The sequence below is a fragment of the Mobula hypostoma genome, chromosome 11 (genome assembly GCF_963921235.1).
Source record: "Mobula hypostoma chromosome 11, sMobHyp1.1, whole genome shotgun sequence".
In the NCBI taxonomy this organism is placed as follows: domain Eukaryota; kingdom Metazoa; phylum Chordata; class Chondrichthyes; order Myliobatiformes; family Myliobatidae; genus Mobula; species Mobula hypostoma.
The window spans coordinates 57887829-57905362 of NC_086107.1; the positions used below are offsets into that span (position 1 = coordinate 57887829).

General features: G+C 40.9%; 1 protein-coding gene across 6 annotated transcripts in view; it reads left to right on the forward strand.

Moving 5' to 3' along the window:
• LOC134353775 (von Willebrand factor C and EGF domain-containing protein-like) overlaps positions 1 to 17534 on the forward strand; it is a 383806-nt gene that overhangs the window by 147950 nt on the left and 218322 nt on the right. For 5 of the 6 annotated variants that reach the window (XM_063062138.1, XM_063062137.1, XM_063062141.1 and 2 more), the window contains exons 6-8: positions 6696 to 6848; positions 14617 to 14745; positions 14904 to 15020. In XM_063062138.1, the coding sequence (XP_062918208.1) occupies positions 6696 to 6848; positions 14617 to 14745; positions 14904 to 15020 (399 nt within the window). The remainder of the gene's footprint in view (positions 1 to 6695; positions 6849 to 14616; positions 14746 to 14903; positions 15021 to 17534) is intronic. The other variant, XM_063062139.1, reaches the window with a different exon arrangement.

Consider the following 17534-nt stretch of genomic DNA (forward strand, 5'->3'; position numbering starts at 1 on the left):
GAATAACAGGTGCCTCTGGCACGCCCAGAGGTGCATTGACATGCTCATGGTCATGTTGTGATGCCAGGGGCATGGCAGTGGAATACTCCAAACCTTAGTGGGCCGATCTACCGAAATGCGTTCAGGTTTACCCTTTTCAACTATGATAAAAGTCTTTTCTCCTCATTCCAAAACATGGAACGGGCCACTGTAAGGGGACCAGAGGGGATGTTGGTGTGCATCATGGCGGAGAAAGCAAATAAGGCAGAATGAAAGTCAACCGGCACCCGAGAGGGCTGTATGCCATGATGGGAGGTAGAAATGGGTGAAAAGGAATTGGATTTACTGAGAAGAGTGGAGTGCTGTTCAAAGGCTGACTAGGCAGGTGGGGGTGGGGGGGGGGGTTGGGGGAAAGAAGACCAACATGACCTGGTCAAACAGTTGCTCAGGGACCTCAAAAGTTGCCAATGGTGCCAGAACATGATGGTTAATTTTTGTCCACTGGCAATCCCTGCAGGCTGCACTGCAATCACACACGTCCTTTCTGAGGCTGTACCAAAAAAACTTCAGTGCAACTGGGTTCTGTGAGGTTTTCCAGCCCAGATGTGAGAGGCCATGTATGGAGTCGAAAACAATCTGTCTCCAATGTGCAGGCATATTGGGGCAAGGGTGACTAGTTGAGATATTGCACAGGAGAGAAACCCAGGCTTCCCCAAACTTAATGTCAGCCAAATGCAGGCTCATGACTGCTGTTCGGTAATCTTGGACCTCTGGGTGAGTAACTTGGTCAGCTGACATGTTGGTATTGTCAACCCTGATGTGTATGGCCTCAATGGCTAGCCATCAGAGGCAAACAGCCGTGGGTTTATTTCATATATCAGTTGTGAACAATGATATGTAGGGCAGATGCCATTGCTGCCATGCAGACCAAGGGTCTGATATTTTGGCCATTGCGTGAACAAGTGGTTTGTGGTCAATGAACGCTGTGAAATGGCGACCCTCTAGAAGAAAATGAAAATGGCTGACCGTCAGATAGAGACCAAGAAACTTATGGTCAAACAGGCTGTACTTCCTTTTGGGTGGGGGGGGGGGTCAGAGCTGCCAGCTGAAGAAAGATGCCAACTGATCATACACAGCATAGACTGAAGCAACAGTAGCAACAATAATAATGGCTATGAGTGCATTGGGGAGCAGTTGTGCCAGTAGGGTCGAGTTAGAAAGAGCTAATTTCGTATCATCAAATGCGCTGATCACGTCCGCTGACCAGTCAAGCATCTGATTAGGGGTATTGTCTTTCAGAGCACTATATAGGAGGAGCATAAGTATATGGAATGAAGCAGTGATAGAAATTTATCATATCTAAATACTCCTATGGTATTTTAGTAGTGTAGGGTGATGGGAAATCCATAATAGCTTTGATTTTGTTCATTTGGGCTATAGCTTTTTTTCTTCAGTGACAACATCTGCATGAGCCACATCAGATGTAATTCCAGCACACTTAAAGTTCACAGCCACTCTTTCAACACAAGGTGAACTGACTGTATATTTCAATACACCATTTCTACACCAGGCAACACAAACCACCATGCATTCCCATATTAACAGTTAATATGCTGTGCCCCTCTTTCACACTTGAAGCCCATAAGTTAATGCAGAATTAAACTGCCAACACCACAATTATTTCAATACTGTACCTTTCACATGTTTTGACCAAAGAAATGAGAATGAATATTGAAGAATGCATCAATCAAATAAAGGAGATATACAGTATAAACAAGAGAAAGTCTGCGGATGCTGGAATTCCAAGCACCACACAAAAAATGCTGGAGGAATTCAGCAGGACAGGCAGCATCTATAGATAAAAGATCTATTGAAAAAGGTCTCAGCCGGAAACATTGACTGTATTCTTTTCCATAGATGCTGCCTGGCCTGCTGAGTTCCTCCAGCATTTTGTGTGTGTTGCTTAGATATACAGTATATATAGTTATAACTGCAAAATTAGTATTTCTAATACTAATTGGACACAATTTATTGGAAATAATAGGGAACCCAATGATGGTATTGTTTATTTGCAACTTGTAAAGTGACAGTGTTGTACATGAAACTCCTGAAGCTGTCATTGAAGACAAGTTTCATAATAAAAATTGAATCATACATTCTGACTCACTGTCATTGAACCATGTGAACTTTCTACATTAGTAAAGCAAACCTGCAACAAAAAGTTAAATTTGTACTTATTTATCTGGATACATTTTCAAAGTTCAAAGTAAATTTTATTATCAAAGTACATACGTGTCACCATATACAACCCTGAGAGTCATTTTCCTGTGGGCGGATCTATAGAATAGTAACTATAACAGGATCAATGAAATATTAACCAGAGTTCAGAAGACAACAAACTATGCAAATGCAAATATAAATAAATAGCAATAAATAACAAGAACATGAAATAACAAGATAAAAAGTCCTTAAAATAAGAGCATTGGTTGTGGGAACATCTCAATGGTTGGATAAGTGAGAGTCATTTTCTTGTGGGCGAACCTATAGAATAGTAACCATAACAGGATCAATGAAATATTAACCAGAGTTCAGAAGACAACAAACTATGCAAATGCAAATATAAATAAATAGCAATAAATAACAAGAACATGAAATAACAAGATAAAAAGTCCTTAAAGTAAGAGCATTGGTTGTGGGAACATCTCAATGGTTGGATAAGTTATCTCCACTTGCTCAAGAGCCTGATGGTTGTATGGTAATAACTCTTCTTAAAACTGGTGGTGTGAGTCCTGAGGCTCTTGTACCTTTTACCTGATGGCAGAAGTGAGAAAAGAGCATAGCTTGGGTGGTGAAGATCTTTGATGATAGAAGCTGCTTTCCTACAGTAATGTTGCTCAGTGGTTGGGAGGACTGTACTCGTGATGTACTGGGCTGAATCCACTGCCTTTTGTAGGATCTTCCATTCAAAGGCATTGGTGTTTCCATACCAGGCCGTGATGCAGCCAGCCAATACTCTCTGCACTACACATTTATAGAAGTTTATCAAAGTTTTCGAAGTCATGCCGAATCACTGCAGACAGACTCATAAGGAAGTAGAGGTGCTGCTGTGCTTTCTTCACAATTGCACTTACGTGCTGGGTCCAGGACAAATCCTCTGAAATAGTAAAACCAGGAATTTAACCCTGCTAACTCTCTCCATCTCTGATCCTCTGATGAGTACTGGCTCATTGACCTCTGGTTTCCCTCCTCCAAAGTCTAAAATCAGTTCCTTGGAATTGCTGACATTGAGTAAGAGGTTTTGGTTATGATACCATTCTGCCAAATTTTCAATCTCCCTCTCGTATGCTGATTCATCACCACCTTTGATACAGCCCACAGCAGTGATGTTGAAAATGGTATTGGAGCTGTGCTTAGCCACACAGTCATAAGTGTAAAGCGAGTAGAGGAGGGGACTAAGCATAGTCCTGTGGTGCACCTGTGCTGATGGAGATCATGGAGGAAATGTTGTTGCCAATCCAAACTGACTGAAGTCTGCAAGTGAGGAAATCCAGGATTCAATTGCACAAGGAGGTATAGAGGCCAAAGACTTGGAGCTTATTGATTAGTTTTAAGGGGATGTTGGTACTGAATGCTGAGCTGTAGTTGATAAAGAGTATCCTGATGTATGCATCTTTGCTGTCCAGATGTTCCAGTGTTGAGTGAAGAGCCAATGAGGTAACATTTTCTATGGAGCTGTTGCTCTGGTAAGCAGATTCGAGTACATTTTAGTCATCTTTCGGACAGGAGCTGATCTGTTTCATCACCAGCCTCTCAAAACACTTCATCGCTGTGGTTGTGAGTGCAAGTGGGTGATAGTCATTGAGACAGGTCACCACACTCTTCTTGGGCAACAGTATAATTGAAGCCTGCTTGTACCACACGCTGTCAAAGTGAGATGTTAAAATCACTCCAGCCAGTCGGTCAGCACTGTCTTTAGAATGTGGCCAGATACCTTGTCTGGTCCAGATACTTTCCTTGGATTCACCCTCCTGAAGGCAGACCCCACGTCAGCTTGAGATACTGAGATCAGGGATCATTGGGAGATGTGGGAGGGGCAGATTCCCCCATGTTATGATGTTCAAAGCAAGCATAGAGGGCATTGAGCTCATCTGAAAGCGAAGTCCTACTCTCTCTTCTGTCGCTTGACTTAACCTTGCAGGAGATGATAACATTCAAGCCCTGCCACAGATGTCAAGCATTGCTCATTGACTGAAGCTTGGTCCAGAATCTCCATTTTGCCCATGAGATAGCTTTCTGGAGATTGTACCTGCGCCTCTTGTAGCTTCCTTGGTCTCCAGACTTGAATACCACTGATCTGGCTCTCAGCAAATTTTGGATCTCATGGTTCATCCAGAGCTTCAGATTGGGGAAGACTCTGAATGATTTAGTAGGGACACACTCATTTACAGTTGTTTTAACAAAGTTCGTACAACTGTGGTGTATTCATTCAGATCGCTAGATGAATGCTAGAGCACAGCCTAGTCCACTGACTCAAAGTAATGTGAACCAACTTAAATAATGTGATACTTATTCATTATTGTCAGAGCCTTTCTAGTGCTAAGATTAGCTTTTTAATTCAATCAACTTTATATTGTTGCCAGAGATTGTGAAAAACCTGATTTTTGTTTTACTTTTTCAATTAACTTAATTTTTTCTCATCAGCCTCTTTAATTATTTTAATTATTTGTCGGATCTGATGTTTACTCTGTGGTCAAATTTTGCATTGCTTATTAACATTTTATCCATCTGATCAATTGACCAGATGAGGAGCTGTTTCCCTGCTTAAAATGGTAGCAGCAAGCACATGTATTTCCATTCTGTACTTACAGCAAGTTGTTGTGAAAATCACAAAAAAAAATTCAGTGACTAGAGGACACCATTTATTCACTGTTTACTTAAGGTTCTGGACAAGGTATTAACCTTCAGAAAGCAACATAGGAAGGTGAGGAACAGAATCATAAACATTCCAATTGTCTGTGTAAAATTTTGCTTCCAATTAAATATATATTTCCTTTCTGAGGCTAATTGCAAAATTCTAAATTTATTTTGAAAATCCAGGACTCGTTGAAATGCAATAATGCAAAAAAAAGCCTGTCTTTAAAGTTATAATATTAGCCAATTTAAATTGATTGCACAGAGGAATAAAGCACAATCAGGAAACAGATGAAGGAGAGCAAAACAATATGAATCAAAAAAGACCTGTGTATAATAAAATCCAATTTACCAATTACAGTATATAAAGGGGCTAATTTACCAATCCCATTCTCCTGTCATTCACCATAACCTGGCAACTAGCCTTACCAAAACTTCTGGTATAATTTGCGAATGATTTTAAAAGCTAACTGGTTTGGAAATAATTCAGAGTGTAGGCACAGATTTCTGATTTGCCTTCCTGCCAAGTAAGGCTCCCAAAAGGCAGTACAGAAATAAGCTAATGTGCAATCCATACTACAAGTGTACCGTTAACATTGTAAGATCAGAAAATGCTGTTTAAATACACTTTTTACGAGAAGTTTTAATTTTCAAGTTTAAATACAAATGATATTTTTCACATTTTTCATTGCTGGAAAAAATATTTTACCATTTGTTGTAGCCAAAGTATATATGGTATACTGTTATTAAGTATTTAATTGATGAAGAATATGCTAGTACTTCTATTCAAAGATGGCAGCTTCATCTCCACACATATTAGAAGTAACAGTAAATGAAATAGATGATACAGTAGATATTAAAAAGCCAACATCATCTTGTTTTCAATGGCAATCATGCACCTTGAATCTGTGTAACCAATGTGAAGATTAAAAGAACAATATCTGTGTGCTAAGGATTGGAGGCAAAAGGTAAAACTATTCTCCTCTGATCATTCATGTTACAACCTGTCTCATTGATGAAAAATTCCAGTAACCATATTTAGTTGCAGGAGTCAGCACTGGAATAGAATCATTTAACTGCTGCAATTCTGAAAGGAGATAAGAAAAATGTAATTTAAAATTCAGTTGGGACCAGTGACTCTCAGGAATACATTCATGATTTCCAATATATAAAAAAATACATAATGCATTCCTAACTACCTGCAAGAAAAGAAAGTCCACTTTCATGTTTTTACAGTATGCAAAATAAACTTTCCCTTCCTACTTCCCTTTCTTCGATGGTTCACTCTCCTCTCTATCAGATTCCTTCTCCAGTTCTTGACTTTTCCCACCCACCTGGCTTCACCTTTCACATTCCAGCTATCCTCCTTCGCCTCCCCACCACCTTTTAATTCTGGTGTCTTCTCCCTTTCTTCTCAGTCCTGAAGAAGGGTCTCAGCCTGAAATGTCAACTGTTTATTTATTTCCGGAGATGCTGCTTGACCTGCTGTGTTCGTCCAGCATTTTGTGTGCATTGCTTTGGATGTTCAGCATCTATGCACTTTCTTGTGTTTATAATGTAAAGGTTCATTCTCTTCCACACTACCAATTTGAGAAAATAGTTTTAAAGGTTTATGTTTTCCTAGCCTAGATTTTGAGGGTGGTAGTACTTTGTCCAATAACTAAGAAAAACAAGACTACATTTTTTATACAGAAAATCTATGGTGTTAGGATCCTGAAAACAGCTTTGAATGTGCAAGAGCCAAATTGAAATATGCATACCTCTGGCTCCTAACAAATGACTCCCGTTCCTGTGTTTACTTCTAGATGTTGATGAATGTTCCCGATATGGAGGACAAAGTCTTTGTCAGCAAATCTGCAAGAACAACATTGGCAGCTACAGGTGCCTTTGTTATCAAGGATATCAACTCTTAGCCAATGGGCGCTCTTGCATTACTTCAAAATATTTCAGCTTAAGTGGTGAGTAACAACTTGTTTGGAATTGGAGTGTGCTGCTAACAAGTAAGCATACATCAAAGAGATTTAATCAAAAATGAAGGATGATTTAAAGCAAATGATATTCAGAGGTCGGCTAAAATCTCAATTAGAGAATTTAAGTTGAGACTCAGCAGTTTCAGGTAGAAAGTCTTCGTACCTTGCGTTATCAACAATCAGATTTACCTGTGTGTCATTTAAGATTTTATTTTGTACACATTCTTCAAATATAGTTTTTGTATTCAGTGACCTTTAGCATTCCTTTCACCTGACTCCAGCATCACTCTTGTCATTGAATCCCTCGTAACCTCCATCCTATCACATACTGTAAATCCCCTGAGGATAATTCTTCTTTCCTATTTTTCTTTGGAACTAAACACTTCTTCATGTTGCTTAACCTGCTGTTTTTGTTCTTTATTTCCAATTATTTTTCTCCAATAAGAAGCTGCCCTTGTTAAAAGTTCCACTGTGTTTTTCACCGCTTTCAATATCTCAAGGAAAAAGGTCCTTCATTTCAGACATAAAAGATCATGGTAGTGTAGCGGTTTGTATTATACTATTACAGCACCAGTGACCTGGGTTCAATTCTTCCACTGTCTGTAATGAGTTTGTACTTTCTCCCCATGAGCACGCGGGTTTTCCTCCAGGTGCTCTGGTTTCCTTCCACATTCCAGAGGGTAATTGGTCACATGGGTGTAATTGGGCAGTAAGGCTTCTTGGGCCAGAAGGGCCTGTTACCATGCTGTATCTAAATTTACAAAACTCACAAACTTCTAACAGCTGTTGAATTTTGCAGATCATCCTCCTCTTTAACTTTCATTGTATTTCTTGCCATGTTTCACTATCCCATCTCATCTTCCATTCTCTGATTTGGGACAGCCAGTTCTCAGCCGAGGCCGTGGCTTCATCTCCATCTAAATCAATGCCAAGCTCAGCATGATATTAAACTGTTATTCTTTTTTAGGGCATCTTCAACCCCGTGCCCACTTGTTTCGCCAGAGGTCCTTGTCCCAATTTGCAGACTCTCTCAGCACCAGAAGTCTTGATTCAAAAGGCGCTACAGAGGGATTAGATATCTGTTATAAAGATAAGTTGGTTACAACCAGGAGTGGAAACCATTAAAGTGATAGAGAGCAACAGAGAAGTGGGAAGGGGATACTTTCAGCTTTTCACCAGCTCTCGACTTAGTGATCACTAAATGTTGATGTGACATTGACCACCTCAATCTTTTCCACTGTCTTATTTTATCTCTATCTCATTTTGCTCACCAAGGACCAGCCATAACATTGCCAACATACCTGCTGACAAAAGAGAGTGTTATTCGGATTTGATGGACTCTCAACTAGAATTTGAATTTCTCAAATTTTCACTGGACCATTCTCCTACCATTGAATAACAGGCCATTGTCTCCCAAGCATTTAACAAACTTACTTCCTCAGGAGATCTTCCCTTCGTTACTTTTCATATACTCCCCACCTGCACAGTACTCTTCTACCTCCTCTCCAAGATTCACAGGTAGACCTGGCCTTGCTTTGGGTATTTTATGCCAATTGGAAACTATTTCTTTCTAACTTATCTTTCTCTGGAAAACAAAACTGCAGATGCAAGACATTCTTCATACAGTAACCCTTTCATTCCTAGAATCATTCACGTGAATCTTCTCTGAACCCTCTCCAATGTCAGTATATTCTTTCTAAAATAAGGAGCCCAAAACTGCATTTAATACTCCGAGTGTGGTTTCACAAGTGCCTTATAGAATCTCAACATCACATCCCTGCTCTTATATTCTATACCTCTAGAAATGAATGCCAAAATTGCATTCACCTTCTTCACCACGGATTCAACCTGGAGGTTAACTTTTAGGGTATCCTGCACAAGGACTCCCAAGTCCCTTTGCATCTCTGCAGTTTGAATTCTCTCCCTATCCAAATAATAGTCTGCCCATTTATTTCTTCCACCAAAGTGCATGACCATACACTTTCAAACATTGTATTTCATTTGCAACTTCTTTGTCTATTCCCCTAAACTATCTAAGTCTCTCTGCAGGCTCTCTGTTTCCTCAACACTACCCACTCCTCCAACTATCTTTGTATCATCAGCAAATTTAGCCACAAATCCCTTAATACTGTAGTCCAAATCATTGACATACATCATATAAAGCAGTGGTTCCAAAACCGACTCCTGTGGTACTCCACTGGTAACCGGCAGCTAGCCAGAATAGGATCCCTGTTTTTTGCCGATCAGCCAATGCTCCAGTCACGCTATTAACTTCCTTGTAATTCTACGGGCGCCTATCTTGCTAAACAGCCTCATGTGTGGCACCTTCAAAGACCTTCTGAAAATACAAGTACACCACATCTACTGCATCTCCTTTGTCTATCCTGCTTGTAATTTCCTCAAAAAATTGCAGTAGGTTTGTCAGGCAGGATTTTCCTTTCAGGAAGATGATGTGTATAAGATGATGAGAGGCATTGATCATGTGGATAGTCAGAGGCTTTTTCCCAGGGCTGAAATGGCGAGCACAAGAGGGCACAGTTTTAAGGTGCTTGGAAGTATGTACAGAGGAGATGTCAGGGGTAAGTCTTTTACACAGAGAGTGGTGAGTGCGTGGAATAGGCTGCCAGCAATGGTGGTGGAGACGGATATGATAGGGTCTTTTAAGAGACCTGACAGGTACGTGCAGCTCAGAAAAATAGAGGGCTATGGGTAACCCTAGGTAATTTCTAAGGTAAGGACATGTTTGGCACAGCTTTGTGGGCCAAAAGGCCTGTATTGTTCTGTAGGTTTTCTATGTTTCTATGAAACCATGCTAGCTTTGGCCTACCTTGTCATGTGCCTCCAGGTACTCCGTAATCTTATCCCTAACAATCGATTCCAACAGCTTCCCAACCACTGATGTCAGGCTAACAGGTCTATAGTTTCCTTTCTGCTGCCTCCCACCCTTCTTAAATAGCGGAGCAACATCTGCAATTTTCCAGTCATCCGATACAATGCTAGAATCTGTTGATTCTTGAAAGATCATTGTTCTTGAAATATCAAGGAAGGATTTAATGTTCAGAACGTTGACTTGTTTTTCACTGGTGCTGCTGTATCTGGGGAGTCTTTCCAGATTTTTGAGCTTACATTTTCACCCTCAGCAGTTTGTACCTTTTCCTGTTTTCCCCTTCAGTGTTTGGTTCATCTGTTCTTGGTGTTTTACCATTTGTTAACTTGACGGTTTGATTTTTGTGCACTTCCAAATTGCAATTATTATACTTTGATAATAAATGTACTTTGATTTTGACAGACAAAACCATCTGCCACTCCTATTCTGAGTCAGACCCTGACAAAAACGCTCTGTTCTTTACTTTAGCTAAATCATTCTTAAAATGCATTGCAGAACTCCTCTCCCACTTCCTCTTCATTCTGCATTTTCTGCCTGTGGTTTCTCTCCTGCAGAGGAGTGAAACAATATGTAAAACAGAAGGAAACATTGTAATTAGACTCCTGAAGCCTGCTGTATCACACAAACATGGTTTCAGGTCCTCTTCAATGCTAATTCATCCTGTTCTCTGAATGCTGTGGTGTCGAGCAGTCTATTGATTCCAGCCTTAAATATACTCAAAGTCGGAGCACCCTTAGCCCGCTGAGGTCTTGGGTTCCAGGTGTAGTGCACTATGTCCCCCAATTACAAACATACTGGCTGGAGGAAATGGTCTCTGGGGCGGCACAGTAGCAAAGCAGTATGCTTAATGCAATTACAGCACCAGCGATCAGCAGACAGGATTCAATTTCCACTACTGTCTATACAAAGTTTATATGTTTTCATGTGAGCACGTGCGTTTCCTCCGGATGCTCCGGTTCACTCCGATAATCCAGCTTCCGGTAAAATGTCAGCACGTTTGGGTGCAGAAGCCTCTCAGCAGCCAACCAAAGGTGTTTTTGTCTTTTTTAAACATCTTTTTTTAACAATCGCAAGACAGTGCTGGACATTGAGAACTTCAAGCACTGCAGATCTACTCCATCAGCGAGCTGCTCATTGGCAGAGGAGATGGAGTTGGTACTGACCATGTTACCGCCTGCTACAGGAAGGCATTGGAGTCAGTGCACGAAGGACTATAAGAGCAAATGATTGTCTTGGACGTTTCTCTAGTGATCACAAGACCTTGTTCGACATTGATAATGTGAAATACAGCAAGTCCATTTCCCTTGTCTATTGATGAGACAGACAGCGGGGGAGGTGCGTGGCATTGGTTTTAGTGAGGAGTAGGCCTCAAGCCATAGGCTTGCCCGTTACAACAGTCCAGGAGAAGGGACACCAGAGACAGCGTAGTGTGGTGTCCATGCTCGGTTGGGGGCTGGCCTCCCATCTGTGCAGCCCTTCAGCGTTCATTCGGTGGAATGACAAGCTGGATTGCACGTGTACTTATTTTCATCTGTGAACTGCTGAGAACTGCTTGTTCTTACCGCTAACCCCTATGCACCATCAATTTCCAAGACGTGTCCCTTAAAGACTTGGGCTATGTTTTTTTTTGTGTGTGACTGGTGTTTATTTGCTATCTTCTATGTGCTCCTTGTGCCTTGTGCTGTGTATGACTGTTAGTCCCGGAGGAACGCTGTTTTGTTTGGCTGTATTCATGGGTATTCATGTATGGTTGAATAATAATTAAACTTGAACTTGAACAAAGACGTACGGTTATGGTACGTCATGGGCATGCTACGTTGGTGCCAGAAGCATTAGCGACACTGGCGGGCTGCCCCCCACTACATATACAGTGTTGGTCATTGACACAAATAACACATATCACTGTATGTTTTAACGTACAGTACATGAGAGAAATAAAACTAATCTTTAATCTAATCTTTATCTTTTGGCTATTTTGTCAGAGTATTGTGAATTCAATGCTATCATATCCTTCTGATCTATGGTGTGGATGGCCAACCCTGCTAAATTTCTCCTCATAGAAATGCTTTATTTATGGCAGGAACCTTTTCAGTGAAGCTTAACTGCAATGATTCAAAGGCAAGTAGACTCTTGCTTCGGTGCAGAGACAAAAGTTGCACCGAGTTCAAATCTAGTTTCACCAAAGCCCTATGCTGCAGCTACTGGCAGGAGTGACAACATACCACTTACTGCCTTAACTGCTTACTCTACCTGCATGTTTACTTTCTGCATCCCATGAACATGCATGTGAAGAGTTTTGCTAAAAACTGAATCTCATGGATTCCTTTCGTCCAAATGGCTGAGTAGCTTATTGAATAAGTCCACTGGATTTTTAAATGTTTCTTCCAGCATTCTCCTTCCAGCTTCAGCTGCCCCATTACTTTCACTTTTTGGCATATATACTGTATGTGTAATTTTAACTGCTATCAGCTTTGCTTTAAATAAACTGCCATTGTATTTGTCCTCTCCAGTCATTATGTCTGCTTCCTTTACAATAACTGACCACTTTTATTGATCACTTCCTCAAGTGCTTAACTCCTTGTCCCAGGGGCCGTGTGGGATTCCTGTGTTTTACAAAAGTCTGTTTGGTGCAAGTTGAGACTTGATAAGGAATAGTATTTCAGTTTGTTGATATGGGAGTTCATAGTCCCCCTATGTATTTTCCCCTGAGTTAAATATGGCAGCAGAGTGCTTATGTTATTGAGCGAGCAATCCTAAGAATTGGACTAATAGTCTAGAGATCCGACTTCTGGTCTCACCATGACTACTTGTGAATCTGAACTGAGAATGAAGTAAATCTGGAATAAACAAACACTATCAACAAGGCATGCAAACCACCTGAGGTTCGCCATAAAAACCACCACTCGTTCATTTATGTACCTTACAGGCAAAATCTTGCTCTCCAAGCTTGGTTTTACCTGTTTGTAACCCCAAGCCCATATCTGGATGGATCACCGGCCAATCACATGAAGCAGATTCAGAAATGGCAAAGCGGCACACATTCGAGGTGACCCTGAAAAGTCTTTCACACTAAGGAGTAGATGTTAGTGGCTAGATTGGAACAGTTAGTCAGGTCTCAGTGCTGAAAGAAGTTGAGTGCTGAAACCAGTATACCCCATGTGGTCAGGTCAAGCACATGCAGGGAAATCTAACTACTAGCTGGTATTCCCATCAATAATTCATAATTTTCTTAGAAGAAGCACCAGGCAAAAGGCCATGATGGGGAGGAATTTCTTTAGGCAGAGAGTGGTGATCTGTGGAATTCATTGCTACTGGTAGTTGTGGAGGCCGTCATTGGGTATATTTAAGGCAGAGTCTGATAGATTATTGATTAGTCATGGCATGAAAGGATACAGAGAGAAGGCAGTAGATTGGGGCTGAGAGGGAAAATGGATCAGCCATGATGAAATGGCAGAGCAGACTCAATGGGCCAAGTAGCTTGATTCTGCTCATATACCTTATGGTCTTATAGTCACGATGTTGAAGATTGTCCAAGTACTTTCTGCTGAAGAAAAGAAGGGCAAATTCAGTTTCATAAATTCAGCCATGTCAATTAATTAATTATTGGAGCCTTAGGTACTTTTGTCAAGTACTGCTTAGCAATCACTTGCTCACTGATCTCACCAGATCCATTGGTGTAAACCAGGATAAAAAGCAGAATTCACTGGCAAAGTGAATATGGCTGCCCTTGTCATTATCAATATCCGAACGTATGTTGCATCATTGTCCTCTCAGTGGGAGTTGACGGAAAAGCCCTTAACTGGTGTGATTCAAGGTACTTTTATATCAAAGTTATGCAAACAGAATACAGCTGTGAGATGCGTCCTCCTGCAGGCAGCCTCAAGCCAAAGAAACACCATGGAACCAGTTCAAGAAACCATCAAACACCCAACGCGTGAGAAAAAAGACAAATTGTGCCATCTGCAGAAAGCGAGTGAACAACACATAGAATATCATCCATCTAACCAGGAGTCCAGCAGTATTCAGTTCAGTGCTGCTAGCCATTGCAGACCTGCACCCCAGTCCACATCAATCATTCTGATCAAACTGCTCAAAGTCAGCAAAAAGAAGAGTATGGAGGGTTATGCATCCAGTGCAGGTCAGGGGGGAGTAGGCAGTTTAAATGGTTTGCAACAGACTAGATGGGCTGAAGGGCCTGTTTCTGTGCTGTCCTTTTCTATGACTCTATGAAAAGAAATACGTCTCTGGTTATGAAGTAGCTTCGGATGATTGCATTGCTTTGTTGGATGGGGCATTGACGAGTTATTGCTTCATTAGTGAATCCCTATCATCAAAAGGCTAGATATAGAGATATCTGCTCTTCCCTGTGATGTGTTCAACTTCCTTTACAGCCTGCGAGGAGCAAGACCACTGGATAACATTTGGGCTTGAGTTGAGAAGTGGCTGGTGATATTTGTGCCATGCAAGTGCTAATCTATTAGTCATCTCCTCTCAGTATTCAATGCCATTACAATTGCCAAGAGGTGTACCATTAGCATTTTATGGTTTATGATTGGTCTTTCCAAGGGTGCTTTGAGATGAAGCCCCTCCCACTTGCTATCACCTATGTTTGGTTATATTAAAAAGGGTAGTTGTTTAACTTTGTGAACACTAATGTTTGTTGTTCTTTCCCACTGACTGTCTCCATCCTAATTTGTTTTTGTAGCTTATGTCTAATTCTTAACCAGCATCACTCAAACATATCTCATTACTGTTTATGGAACTTTGCTGTGTGTTGTCACTTGTCTACACCATGAATGTAATGTACACCGGCATGTCCTAAGGTTGTGAAAAACATTATAAAGTGTTTGTTCTTTCTTCGTAACCTAGGGCTTTCTGTTTGGTGCGGGGAATATGGTTGCGACATGAGCTGCAACCACGGCGGCTGTGAAGAGATCGCCCGTGTGTGCCCGGTTGGCTTCACCATGGTCGAAACCAGCATTGGAATTAACTGCAAAGGTAGAAGGTTGATTTTGGACCTAGTTTGTATAAGTGCGTTTCTTCCATTGTCTCAACCATTTTCTTCCCAGTTACACAAGCCAAGATAGTGCCAGAATACCATCCCAGTTTCCGCTCTGAGTTATCTATACTTTGATCCACCTTTCGTTCTCTTTCAGATATCAATGAGTGCTCTACTGCCTCTTGCAAAGGGCAGTGCTTGAACAAGGAAGGCGGATTTGTGTGTGACTGCAGAGCAGGAATGCAGCTCTCTGCGGATAAGCACAGCTGTGTGGGTGAGGAAAAGAAACCTGTACATCATAACTTTTATTATTTGAAAATAAACATTCCGATTGCCTCAGATTTGTGTACATCAAAGGAATCTTTTTCCAGAAGAAAATTTGGGGTGAGTTTTAAGTGATAGGAGAGTGTGAAGATTGAAAGAGATGGGGGGGGGGGTGGGGGTTGCAAGTTCTATCTCTGCTACTTGGTAACGTAGTGATTCTGTCAATCTTTCACAGTGATGAAAGATTGGAATATGATAGGCAAGAATCTTGTGTTGCTCAGATACATCAAGGCAGCATGGTAACATAGTGGTTAGCTCAATGCTTTATAGTACCTACGACCTAAGTTCAATTCCTGCCTCTGCCTGTGAGGAGTTTGTATGTTCTCCCCGTGAATGCAGAGGTTTCTTCCAGATGCTCTGGTTTCCTCCCACAGTCCAAAGACATACTGGTTAGTAAGTTAATTGGTCATTGTAAATTGTCCCATGATTAGGCTAGGATTAAATCAGGGCATTGCTGGGCAGTGTGGCTCAAAGGGCCGGAGGAAGCTATTCACACTGTATCTGAATAAGTAAATCCCAACAGCCAGGATTCTCTTGTGTGGATCAGAAATTCTCTATCTATGCATACAACAATAAAGATTCTCGGATATTGCAAAGGTTCACCTACAAATGCACGTATGCTCATTTGCAATATATGCATGCTTTGCTGTGGATAGAACGTTTATACATGCAGGTACATAGCTTCATATGCACACATATGCACCCTGTAAGGTGAAGCATCACACTGTATATTTCTCCAAATGTTTTGCTTTTTTTGCAAGTCGGTTTCATCTCCAAGATAATAATGAATAAACACTTGAAAGATCTGCAAGCCGATCAATGTTATAAAGTGAAAGAGAGATCAAGTTTCTCCATGGAGAGCCCAGATAAATTGTGTTTCAATGCCATCGTTTATATTTAGTTCATTTTCATGAGTTTTTTTGGTATGTATTGCTATAATTTGAGTATTTGAAACCCATGTAGTCTGCACTTAGGTGTAAGTAGGGTCTGGACCCTTTAGTTAATACCAGAGATGTCAGAAGGTATGCTCCCAGCGGCGTACTGGCATTGACAAAAGAACTAATCAGGGTTGGCATTCGAAGTAAAGCTGCAGATGCTGGTTCTGAAACAAGATTGCAGTCTGAGCCACTGACCTGACGCATTGAGCGCTTTCTCTTTCCACCAATGCGGCCTGGCCGGTTGTTGCTGCAGCTGACCAGCTGCGTTCCTCCAGGCGTTACTTCCACTTATCATTGACACAACAACTTTGTCAGATGTGGAAAAAACCAATTACTCTCTCTGATTGCCAACATTAATCTAGTATGCACTGCATGGAAGTATGAAATTGTGTGGTGCTAAGGCAAACTTCTTTGGCATGGTTGTGGTTTACACAGCTATTGTGATGTCAGGATAGTTTGCTACATGACTAGAGGCACATGATGTCTTCGCTACCGACATTAGATCTTTGGCAGCTGGGTTAGATTTTCAATTATGTCTCCCCATTCAGGCACGATATGAAATATTTAATGTAAATAATGTTTGTCTTAGCAGCTCTTGGCATGAATGTTCTTATAACATCAGAATCAGATTTAATATCACCAGCATATGTCATGAAATTCATTAACTTTAAGGCAGAAGTACAATGAAATACATGATTAATAAATATAGAGAAAAACAACTGAATTACATTATATATATAAAATAGTTAAAATAAGTAGAGCAAAAAAATAGAAATAAAACACAAGTAGTGAGGTAGTGTTCAAGGGTTCAATGTCCATTTGGAAATCAGATGGCAGAGGGGAGGAAGCTGTTCCTGAATCGCTGAGTGTGTAAATCTGATACAAATTGACATTACTAGGAATAGAAAACAGAAATGAAAGATACTAGTGCACCTGAAATTGTATTTCCAAAATTAAGAATAAGAAACCCATTTAGAAGGACAAGTAGAGTGTTTTAAACTTCAGTTATTTCGATCTGGAGCAATTTGGAGATGTTGATTAGGATGATCCTGGCAATGAATGGGTTGCCTTCTGGATTCTACTGCTGGGGAAAAATATCCTTCCTGCACCCAGTCTTGTGAGAAATGTGTAAGTTTCAATGAGATCTCATTCACTGAGCTAAACTGGCTGGATACACTTGAAAAGCAAATAACTACAGGCACTAGATAGCGGAAACAAAAATTGTAAATGCTGGGACTACTCAGTAGGTTAGGTAGTATCTGTTGAGTGAGAATCAGAATTAATGACCTTAATTATCAAATGCTTTTTAAAGGAGGATGCTCAAGAATGATCTTGCCCAATATTTCCTTATGTGGCAAAGAACGACCCACTGTTTGGCCAGTTTGAAAAGGTCAGGGTGTTGGGGCTGGAGGAGAGGGATGGCTGATGTTCAGCTCATTGCTCACACGGTTTACTTGTCTCTGCACTGAACTGAGTATGTGTTCTGCAACTAAAAGGCTCCTGGATTGGCTGTAACTGGGCTGTGG